Source organism: Antrostomus carolinensis, unplaced genomic scaffold, assembly GCF_000700745.2.
Source record: "Antrostomus carolinensis isolate BGI_N321 unplaced genomic scaffold, ASM70074v2 scaffold23494, whole genome shotgun sequence".
Taxonomy (NCBI): Eukaryota; Metazoa; Chordata; class Aves; order Caprimulgiformes; family Caprimulgidae; genus Antrostomus; species Antrostomus carolinensis.
The window spans coordinates 1-12183 of record NW_010311732.1 but is presented as its reverse complement, the minus strand read 5'-3'; the positions used below and the strand labels follow the sequence as shown (position 1 = coordinate 12183).

The window sequence follows — 12183 nt, the reverse complement described above, 5'->3', positions numbered from 1 at the left end:
TATATTTAGGACAAGGCAGAGTTTTCCCAAAGAAGTTTGCATTAACTCTGGGTAGCAGCTATCAAAAGAAAAATCCACTTTGGTCTGACTTCTGATTCAGGAAAACAGTAAATGCTCTGTAGCATCATGCAGGGGTATCTCCTTCCGTAAGACCATAGTAAGTGGAAAAGAAGCCAATTAGCAAAAACCCCTCTAAGATGTACCTTCATTTTATACACGTCCAATGTCAATTCTTTTAGTCATTGATTGCTCATTTATTTTATAATGTAATTATTCTAGTGCTGCTTCACTGCATATAGAAACAATTTTTGAGTGAGGTAAGTAGCCAAAGCAATATGCTCAGACTAATGCAGAAAGAACAAGTGGAATCTAGATCAGGTTGTCCCAGCAAGGGGCTACACAAATTCAAGTGCCTTAACTAGCCATGTCAGTTTATCTGGATTCTCACTGCTTCAGTATCAGTGTTGATCTGACCTTTACAGCAGGCTCTGTCACAAAGATTCTCTTCACAGTCCCCCCGCAGGAGACCTGGCAGGACAGGTATCCTTTACAAGGCTTAGTGAAAAGCTGCTGAAATCCAAGTGCCTCTGTCCTTCCTGTCCTCTGGATGTGGCTGTAGGCTTCCACGGAGGAGGAGTAAGGAGCCACTGTTTCTCATGTAGGATGTCTCAATCTTCAGAGGCTTTTTAGAAAGTAACATTTCTCTAGAGCAGCTTCAAAGAAACCCCGTGGCATCATACGATAACCTGTACTACTGCCTGCTGACAAAAGGTGCTGCTTTCTATTTCATGGTTTCTTTTCTTTTAGCTGTGAGGGACAGCATTCTTTAACGCTCAGAAAGATATATGTGATGTTTCTTTAAGACCTGCTGCAAAACTGAAGTCAGGACAGTTCTCTGGTGAACTTGTTCTATATGACAAGTTGTACAGACAGGTTACCTCCAGAAGTAAATATTCATTCTGAAATCACAGGCCTTTTCAAAGGTGTAACTGATGTGCTTACAAAGTGAAACCCGTCCCAAAGCACAACTTCCACAGAAGTAAATTCTCATCTGGAATTCATTTAATAGCTTAATTTATTAAACACATTATGTAAAATCTACATTGTTTCAGTTTTCATGTTTACACACAGGAGGTTTGTTTTTTTTTTTTTGTTTTTTTTTTTTAAACCATGATGTGACAAGAGCTTCCCATAGCCTACCTTCCCATGGGAGATACAAACATTAAACACTACAAGAATTCCTGGCTCATTTTACTCTCTTTTCATTGCCTTCCCTTTATTTCCCTCCTGGCCTGGCACAAACAAACAGGCTTGTATTCCAAAAGTAATTTTTAAACAGTTCCAAGGGAAAGTCTCTGCTGATACAAAATTGTGGAAACAGGGAGAACTCCTAGAGAGGTCTACAATTCTTCATTTGACAAGAAGTTCTACATAAAAGGTCAATCTTTCTTGATACTGACTTGCAAAAATAAGTAACTTGAGTGCCACCACCTAAAAAGTGCTGATACATGGCGCCATTTATGAAAAGCGGGTTTCCTGTTGGCGCCAGGTAGAGGTACTGTGCAATATCCCCAATTATGCAATTTCATCCCACTTTTCAGCTGCTGGCACTGTACAAAGGGAAAAATAGTTATTAGCTACATTTTTCCAAAGCAACAGAGCTACTCAAACTACCTGCAAACTACGGTTAATGTACATGTAAGTTTGTCATGCATCAAAAGCCAAATTTTAACAGTATGTGAAAGGCCAACTTGTATATATTTAGCTGGATCCTTGAACTTTGACAGTTACTCTATCCATACGCAGAGGTCAGACCGTACCTTTAATCTGACAGCATTATCACACCATACCACATACTGTATATCTGCATATCCTAAGATACAACTCTCCTCAGTACTTAAACATTACCCTTTATTATACATCAACTAAGTTATCTTTTTTGTTTTGTCTGTCCTGGTTGGTTTTGTTTTTTTTTCATTACACAGAAAATGTTAGAATTATATAACCATTCTTTATGGTATTCAGATAAATCCAGATTCTTACAAGGAGGATGGAATGTCCAGCTGTTTGTCCACTCTTAACAGCTTGTGCAGTTCCTGTTCAAATGATATGGCACATTCTGTGAAATGAAACTATCCACCAAAAAAAAAAAAAGTCTCTAAACATATTAAAAATGTACACACACTGAAAGTAATTTATATTGACAAATAAGGAATGTTGTTTAAGGCTGTGCTTCAAAAAGAGGATGTTTAGGGTTAAGTAGCCTTCATCAAGGCACAGAATGGGAAGAGGTAAGCACAGCTGTCTGTAGAAGTTATGTACAACCACTAGTGAGGTGTGCATGCACGCAAACACAATTTAAAACTGCACAGGTGGTCTCTCTAACAAAACTGAACATAGTCAAAAGGAAATGCTGTGACTTTTTCATAGCCACAGTTTTACTTCATTATTGAAAACATGGCAATTTCCAAACATAAAATTCACAATTTGAATAAATGAAATATTTTAAACAAAGTGCTTCACAGATCTGAACCCTGCATGGTTGTGCTGTCTGGTCTAGAAGCATTTTGTAGACATCATAGGAGCATTTCACACAAAACTGAAAATGTCATTCAGGTGAATAAGAAACAGGACATTTCCACAGACATTTCTAATGTTTTTACACTTTCAAGTAGTTGAGTTCTTACGGCCACTGGGTTTTGTAACAAATGTGTGCTACAGCAGTACGGGTTCGTGGATTCCTTTAGCAGCAAAGGCCCATCTCAAAGGGCACGTGGTCTTTTTGGGTTGATCTGTTTACTGGCCTGTTCCTCCTCTTGTAGAGCTGCCCGGAACGATTTCACTTTATCTTTAATGAAAAAGAGAGAATGAATGCTGATGTGTCTGTGCTCAACACAGATCTTGAAACTAAGCCCTGATGCTCCACATCCCAACCGTAATGCATAGCAAAGAACATTCCTCCCCAACAATAGCTGAGGCTACAAACTACGGGAGGACTGAGATAAGCTTACATTTAATACTCACCATACAAACAAGCTGCTTAGCAACTTAGTCCCTTCTTAGGTGCTCCCCCTGTCTCTCGGCAGGATAGGTTTGGAAACTGCACAATTGGGTTCCCAGCATGTAACCTACTCACACTTAAATTCTGCTTTAACTTACAGAGTATTGGGAGATACACACCACATACATCCTTTTCCTTCCCAGCACCTTCCAAACCATCCTTAGAAGCACACAAAATTGTATTTAGTGTACAGTCACTTCTATACATTCTAAAACATGGCAGAGAAAATTCTACTCTCTCCTGTTTTTCTATGAATGTGAAAAGCATTTTGGAAATTATTCACCATATAAATGCATATAAATAAATAAAATACAATATAAACATAAATGCATAATTTATTTGTTTCATAATAACCACAACAAGAATGGAGGAAACCTGAGAAAGGAAGTGTAGATCCTTTTGTATTTCTATTCCTGCCCCCCTCCATTTCCCAGTAATAAGCCCAAGAATGGAAAGAAGGAAACCAAATTGAGAGCATAAAGATGCCAGTCCCAGAGTGACAGGGATACACGCTGAAATACTCAGTGACCATTATATGCCATAAGCAGAACACAGAAGATAGGTCAAAAATTCTTTCTCCCACTAACAGTTCTTCCCTCCTGCAAAGCTCTATGTGTATCGTGCTGCCTGTAAAGATGCAAGGATCTCTTAACTAGCCTTTACCTCCAGTATCTTGTTTCAAAAGCAGTATAGTAAGTTTAGCGGTCACCTAAACTGTGTTTTTTGAATGCTGATGTCTCAAATTGTCATCTCCTGAAGAAGAAGACATCACCCATAAAAAGCAAAGGAATGTGCATCCAATTCTTGGCTAAAGTATACTGATGCCAGTGTGTGCTTACAAGGCAGGCCGGCCACACCTGATTTGCTTGATGTATTCTTCTAACTTACAGCAGACACTCAGACTCAGTAAAAAGTAAGATTTTTATCTTACAAGGAGTTTTTTTAACACAGATCAAAAAGGCCCTACCCCCACTCTTCAGCCCCTAACCCCACCCTTGATTTTTTACCAGTATAGCTTGTCTCCTGGAGTCCAAATAGTTACAGAAAAATTAAAAATTTACCTCCATGAGGTACCAAGCTGACAATCTGATTTTAGCAGACAAGTGGAAGAGTCAATTTTGGGCACTAAGAATTATCCACTGTTTGTTTTCCAAGAGAGGTTGACAAAATTCAGATAGAAAGGCTGCTGAAGAAAAAAGTAAGCTAACAACCAAGCTATTCAGAGCTTGATGTCCCTTTTAAGCAGAGTCTTAAAAATGACAGCAGGCTCCCTGCTACACTACAGAATGCCAAAGAGCAGGAACTGGGAGTTCCTACTACTTTTTCCTCATTGTATTACTTCTTTTTTCGTACAGTTTGTTTGGGTTTTCTTCTTCCTTCTTTTATGGTTTTGGAACAAAGGAAAAGAAAAAGAAAGTTGCAGGATTGAGTTTATACTTCATGGAGGGAAAGCAGAGATTTTCCTTTAAAGTAGGATGAACGGAGCACAGATGTGAACTTGTTCTTAGGCAGCAGAATAAATGTTCCTTCCACAAGACACTGCAGGGCAGCATAAAAGGAAAGAAGACCCTAAGACATAACCACATTTTCTTTTTCCTCATTATTACTGCAAGTCTCCATGGCATATGAAAACACACTGCTAATAATGCAAACAAAAGTGATTAAAAGCAAGCTACCTCGAAGTTCGGTCAGAATATCAATTTTTTGCTCTAGAATTGCTTCAAGTTGAGTAGCATAAGAATCCACATCATAGTCTACTTCTTCAGTCATCTCAAGAAGAGCTTTTTCATCTTCCAGCCATCTAATAGATTCCTAGATAAAATAAAAAACCCCAAAGAAATACATTAGCAAAGTTTCAAGACAAGTTTCAAGACAAAGAGCTGAATTAGAAATTTTTTTAAGATGACCACTTTTACTATCTAGTCACCTCCATATAACCAATTTTAATCCTAAAATGAAACTTTATTCCTAAAAAAAAATTTAAAAATTAAAATTGTACATCTTCTACCTTGTTTCTTAATTCCAGTGGTCATACCAGCAACAGGCAAACCCCAGCTACCCGAATTCTTTCAAATCCAGAACATTAGTTGGTTGTAAATCTAAGAAACTCAGAGAACAGAACTTTATGTCACCATTATGTCCCCTCAGGCAGGTATCAAACTCTGAAGTCAGGCTTCAATTTTAAGTACAGGCTGGTTGCCACTGACCATAATTGCAGTGTTGTTACTACAGTCAAGGAGCCAAGATAATTCTGTCCATAATGAAAGCCAGTTTTGAGAGAAGCTGTATGAAATAATAGCTATTTTAAGCTCCCTATTGCATGAGCTAACTCCCCAGAGAGGTAACAGTACTGTAAAGGTTGGTTAAAGTAGCTCTTAGGCATCTTTGCACTCTGAATATTACAAAAGAAGAGGAGGGCAGGGGGGGAAGAAAGTCTTGCAGCGAAGAATGCAATCAGGAGCTTAAAGCTTACAGAACCATGCAAAGCAGTGATCCGCAAAACTGATCCCACTGGAAATGCTTTCATTTAAAAAAAGAAAGCAACTAAACAGTTCTAGGCATGCAAGGCCTGAAATACTAAAATTAAGTCTTTCCCTCTGTGCTCAGTAGCCCAAGTAATATTGAAAGCACAGTCCAAACCCCATGTATGTTTCTTTGGCTTTCAGGACAGATGGACCTCACACTGGGATATGATTCATCTCACCTACTGTACTACTCGTACATCCAAAACACAAAGGAACACCAACACCTATAGAGCTTGATTCATTCTGTTCATCGATTTTAGACGGTTTTGTTTGGAAATCATGTTTTGCATCAGCAGCTTCCAGGAGAAAGCTGACAGAAGACAGCTTCTGCCTGGTACAGCTGGTAGATTTTATATTGGTGCAGCCCAACTCCACCCACAGCATAAACTAACAAGCCATGCTGTGAACAAAGGGAGCTGAGGCTCGGACACATTTCCTTCCAGTGACTGCTGGGAGGAGCAGTAATCTCCAGCAGAAAGCCAGATGGATACACAGAGGCAGTAACATCTTAAACTAATGCAGCTTGTCTCTCTAGAAGTTGCAAGCATTAGGACACAGCTATGACTTTCAAACTTCTGCATTTTTTCTTCAGGACTAATATTTCCTGATAACTAAAACTCTACATCTGTTGTAAAATGTGTTATTTAGCATCCTACTGTATTATGAACACACATCAACATTCCACTGCGTTAGACATTTAAATTGAGGAGATGTGTATATTCCCCTACAGGTTTAATGCACTGCTGTTCTCTTGCAGCAAATGTGCCAAATAGACAGCCTGCCCAAAGACTCTAAAGTTACAAACAGAAGCAACTCATATTTCCTTCTGAAAACTAGTAACTCATACTTATTACTACAAATTATTTTGTGAATGTAAAAGGCTCTGTGGCACTGACCAGCATTACACTGCGTGGGCAGTATTCCTCCCAAAGACCCTGACTAATAGCAAGTGAAAACCTTTATGTATCTGTAAAAAGAAAGCAAACAGGCAGTTAAAAATATGTCTCTCTTCTGGATCTCAGTATCTGAGAGGGAGATGTCATGAAAGGATACTCAGATGAGATACTTGGAGGCAGTACTGCATATCATACAGGGAGATGGCCAATCAGAAATGGTGCTGATAGAGTTATTACGATTAACTGCCAGCTCTGGTATAGGAATATTGACACAGATTAGATAGTGGAATTGAAAATTTCAAGACCAATCTGAATAAACTTCCTGCAACTAGAAAAAAAAAAAAAAACAAACAGTCGCTACTGTTAGAAAAGGACTACAAAAGAAAATACAGTGAATAATACAAATAGGAAAAAGTAAGCAGCAACTTTTCTTACAATGAACACAGTCTATTTAGGAATGTTTGTTGATAAGAAAAGGAAAATTTTACTAAATTTCTGGAATTATATAGAGATACGCTTCTCTTTCATCATGGGGACAAAGGTTGATTAATGCTTATGGGATCTGTCCCTATTTGTTTGCTACACTGGGCTTAGCATTAGAAAACAATTCAGGAATCTCTGACAGCAGCAGAATGACCAGACAATATCCTACATCTTCAGCAGTATGTACTTTCATTGGGAAAACCTTAATTCCTGAACTAGGATGAAACAAAGCAGAGCACCATCTTTTACCTGGAAGACAGCCCGGTGGTCTTCTACTACTTGCTCTTCCATTTCTACCATTTGTGACACAGCTTCATGGAAAGTAAACAACTGAGGAGAAACTTCCTCTTCCTAAAAAAAATAATTAAGCTTGTTAGTCTGGAAAGAACTGTGGCTACAGGAAATACATTGAATGTGATCCATCTCATCACAGAACTCAAAAGGCAGAAGGCAGAACATGTCAAAAACAGAATTTAATACTTTAATAAGAAAATCTCCAGAAATGAGCGAAGAGGGCAGTAAATTCAAAATGTTCACAGAGTTAAATTTAATTATGTTCATTAAAAATTTCCAGCCACTAATCCAGTGAATACCGGAAAACAGAATATTCCACATTAGAAAAGCAAGTTAAAATAGTGGGAAGAGGAAGTCACACAGGAAGAAAGCTAACTTCTAGTAGGTTTTAATGCTTACAGAAAACTCTGGTTTTCTGTAGGGCTTTTTTTGTGAATATTGCAATAGACAATACAACAATTAAAAAAAAATCCAAAACAGCAATTACACTGAATACATTCAGGAAATCAAAATTAAAGTAATCCTTTGGAAAAAAAGTTGAATAAATGTCAAGTGAGAAATCTAAAATGAACATAGTGATTAATACATTAGAAGAATGCACAACTTGGATTTACAAACTGGGGCAAACAGGGCTTCTTTAGAAATGAATAATCAAAAGAGAAAGCACCAGGTAGGAGGTAATTAATGTCTTAGGAAGACAGTATAGTTCTCTCCTGGTTTCAGCTGGGATAGAGTTAACTATCTTCCTAGTAGCTGGTATAATACTGTGTTTTGGATTTCATATGCAAAGCATGTTATTAACAGACTGATGTTTAAGTTTTTGCTGAGCAGGGCTTTCACTAACTCAAGGCCTTTTCTGCTTCTCACACCACCTCACCAGTGAGGAGGCTGGGGGTGCACAAGATGCATGGAGGGGACACAGCTGGGACAGCTGATCCCAACTGACCAAAGGAATAATCAAAAGAGAAAGCACCAGGTAGGAGGTAATTAATGTCTTAGGAAGACAGTATAGTTCTCTCCTGGTTTCAGCTGGGATAGAGTTAACTATCTTCCTAGTAGCTGGTATAATACTGTGTTTTGGATTTCATATGCAAAGCATGTTATTAACAGACTGATGTTTAAGTTTTTGCTGAGCAGGGCTTTCACTAACTCAAGGCCTTTTCTGCTTCTCACACCACCTCACCAGTGAGAGGCTGGGGGGGCACAAGATGCATGGAGGGGACACAGCTGGGACAGCTGATCCCAACTGACCAAAGGGATATTCCAGACCATATGGCATCACGCTCAGCATATAAACTTAAGGGAAGAAGAAGGAAGTGGGGGATGTTTGGAGTGATGGCATTTGTCTTCCCCAGTAACTGTTACATATGATGGAGCCCGGCTTTCCTGGGGATGCCTGAACACCCGCCTGCCAGTGGGAAGTAGTGAATGAATTCCTTGTTTTGCTTTGCTTGCACATGGGGCTTTTGCTTTATCTATTAAACTGTCTTTATCTCAACCCAGAAGCTTTATCACTTTTATTCTTCTGATTCTCTCCCCCATCCCTCTAGGAGGGAGGAAGTGAGCAGCTGCGTGGTGCTTAGTTTGCTGGCTGAGGTTAAACCACGAAAAGTTCCTTATGCGATGCTTTTGAAATCTTTTTAAAAAGCTATTGTAAAGCTTAATTTAATTCCACATGAACAAAGAAAAAGTCTGCTATGAAAGGATATCTGGCTGGAAGGACTGTCCAGTGGGAAGCTCTAGGAATCACTAGCGTGTTCTTATAAAATAGACTCCTAAAGAAAAGACAGTTACTGAAATGAGAAATACAGCAGACACCATGAAGAGGTGTCTGAGAAGGCAGAGAGTTTTGCAAAAAATAAGGCAGGATAGCCAGGATTTTTCTTTTTTATCTTTCATCAGCATTTTCACAAACTGATTTTTAATTCCTGTTTAACATTTAAGGAACCAGACAAGAGCAATCATCAAAGGGAGAAAAATGCCCTTTAGGAGATGCCTCTCAGCCCCCCACTCCTGCAGCCCAGGGAGACATGCGGGGAACATGATGTGGCTCTCTCACAAACACTGCACTGGGTTTCACCCCATGAAAATCAGGATGTTGGGAAGAGGAATGATGGGTATCCAGATTTCTAAATGCAGAAAAAGCCCAACTCACTTGAAATGGGTGTTGCATGCAGGGAAAATAATGCTCAAAACCTCAAGAGTGTTAAATAAAACAGGTAAGAGTCCCAGAATACTTCTAACTACAAAAAAAAAAAAAAAAAAAGGCATACTGGAAAAAATGCACACTAAAGAACATCAGAGCCTACAGCGGACCCTGTCTAGACATTAAAAGCCCTAACCAGCAAGGAAGTTAAAGGAAAATAAAATATTCTCCTCTTATCTTTCAGGAAACATTTGGTTTGGGGCTTTTTTTTTGTATGGGAATGAACATAATACCATAAAGTGAAAAGGTGAAGAAGCATGCTGCATTTACTTAATGATCTTGCCAACAGGCTATAAATACACAATGCTCTGGATTTGTTCTGTCACTGTATTTATGATCATCTCTTCCCATGTAATGCTGCAAACCACTCACGTTTTGTTCACAAAGCAGTTTGAGATCATCTCTCTGAGGAGAGCTCCCCACACCCCACTGTGTCTCCAAGTCGTCGATCTGATTGGGAGCGTGGTGTATAATGGGACGGATATCTCCGGTAGCACTAGAATCAACTGTCAGCTCCTTCACCCTACAAGCAGAAAGTGTTTCATTTGTATATTAGTAACTTCCTGTGCAAAAGAGTCACAGCCAAAAATAAAGCTCTATAGGCTTATGCATAATTAATTCAATAAGGATGATGATGTCAACTTCACAAATTTAATGTACTTTCAGTGACAAAAGGATGTTAGTCCAACTCCTAAAAAGCATGGACCACTGAATTTCAACTACTTGCAGGTGGATTACAGTCCACCTTCTAGCAAAATGCATTTTCTGATTGAAATGTTACTATTCATTAACAGTTAAGAGGACAAAAATCTCCAAAACGTCAGTATTAACTCCTTAACAATGAGTGCTATTTGAAAGAAAAGTTAATTCAGCACCCTAAAGCTGACCATATTTCTTTTTATGTGCACATAATTTTGCCTTAAAAGTTGTCAATCAGTATCCCACTAGCTGTTAGAAGCAAATCCACCAAGAATTCTGAAGAAAATAGTAATTTGCAACCAAGTATCTCAGAGAATGAATATATCTTTTTAAGATAATTCCAAAGGTGAAATCATCATTAGGCTCTGGTGGCATGAAAATAGTTCAAAAGACTGATAATAACTATCAAAACAAAGCCCATTTAAAAGCAAGTTTATAGCAAGTTTTAGAATATATTCTTCATTTTTTGAAGGGAAAAATTTTTTTTCAAGTAGTACTTACTACAATGGGAACTGTTTTTCATTTATGTTCAGAGTGATTAAAAGTTTTAAAATATATAGGTATGAAAATGGTTTTCTTTTTTAATTAGAAATAGTCAAATTACCCTAAGCCTAGACTTATCAGATTTGGTCCACCAAATGTACAAAGGTGACATCACCATTTAAAAAAAAAAAATGTATGAAGGGAAACTAGCAAGCCTGGATACAGTGTGGATGTTTAAGGAGGGTGAACAAAATACTGGGAAGATGATTGCAGATCATGCAGAACCATCACCTGCCAAACAAAATAAAAGCAAAGTATGTGTGACTCAAGGCAAGGGGACTAATGAAAGGTTGGTCTGTAAAATTACATAGCCAAAAAGAAAATTTAAAAATAAAGATTCCATGTATAGAATGAAGTAGACCTGGTGATTGAAGGAGAAAAGTCGTCATACTCATAGGAAGGAGAGAGATCAGAGCGACTGCCACTACCCTGTGAGAAGGGAATGTCCGAAGGACTAATTCCAAATTCCTTTACTCTGCAGCAGTAAAATACAGCAGCAAATTAAAAGAAAATGTTCTCATAAACACAGTTAAAATGACAACTCTTTGTTTAGCATACTTCTTTAATAGTTTAACTATAAAATTATTTTTATATTAAAACACAAGTGTGCCAACATATTTAAACCTTCTGCAAAAAGAGTTACAGATCACTAACAAAACTGAATAAAATCACTGCTGCTAACCTGCAGGGGACTGTGACAACAGTGTTTTCCGAAGAGTAATTCCAGATTACAGTTTGTGCAGTTAATAAAATTTGTTCCACATTCAGTATTCCACTAAATGGCTCCTTTTAAAATATCAAACCACTACAGCTATAAAACTTTAAATTCTGTTCTGCTCCCTGTCTTACACAGCACACAAACTGTTGTCCAGCGCCCAAAAACTAATTGTATTATGAAAATTATATATTGCTAGAAAAAATAAAAATACTACACAAAACACATGAAGCAAATTTACAGTGACAGGCGTTTACTCTGTAACGACATACAAATTTAATACCAAGGAGAACAAACTTAGGATCAAAAAAAAGCCTATAGAGGGTGGAAGGAAGGATGGGGAACCTGGGAGGAATACAGAGAAATTGCCCAAGAAGTCAGGGATCAGGTGAGGAAAGCCAAGGCCCTGACAGAATTAAATTTGGCCACAGATGTCAAGGGCAACAAAAAAAGCTTCTACAGGTATGTTGGGGAGAAAAGGAAAACTACGGAAAATGTGGGTCCTCTCTGGAAGGCAACAGGAGATGTGGTCACCCAGGACATTGAGAAGGCTGAGGTGCTCAATGACTTTTCTGCCTCAGTCTTCACCAGCAAGGGCTCATGCCACACTGCCCGAGTCCTAGAAAGCAAAGGAAGGGTCAGGGAGAACAAAAAGCCACCCACTGTAGGAGAAGACCAGGTTTGGGAGCACCTAAGGAACCTGAAGGTGCACAAGTCCATGGGACCCAATTGGATGCATCCATGGGTCCTGAGGGAACTGG

At 38.5% G+C, this 12183-nt stretch overlaps 1 protein-coding gene across 1 annotated transcript; it reads right to left on the bottom strand.

The window, feature by feature from the left end:
* Positions 1-1057: 1057 nt before the first annotated feature.
* On the bottom strand, positions 1058-11182 carry LOC104524066 (kinesin-like protein KIF2A; the record flags this gene model as incomplete). Its single annotated transcript, XM_010166824.1, has 5 exons — positions 1058-2848; positions 4738-4873; positions 7215-7316; positions 9838-9988; positions 11069-11182. Coding segments are annotated over 5 exons (589 nt in total), but the record flags the coding sequence as incomplete, so codon positions are not given.
* Positions 11183-12183: the final 1001 nt, after the last annotated feature.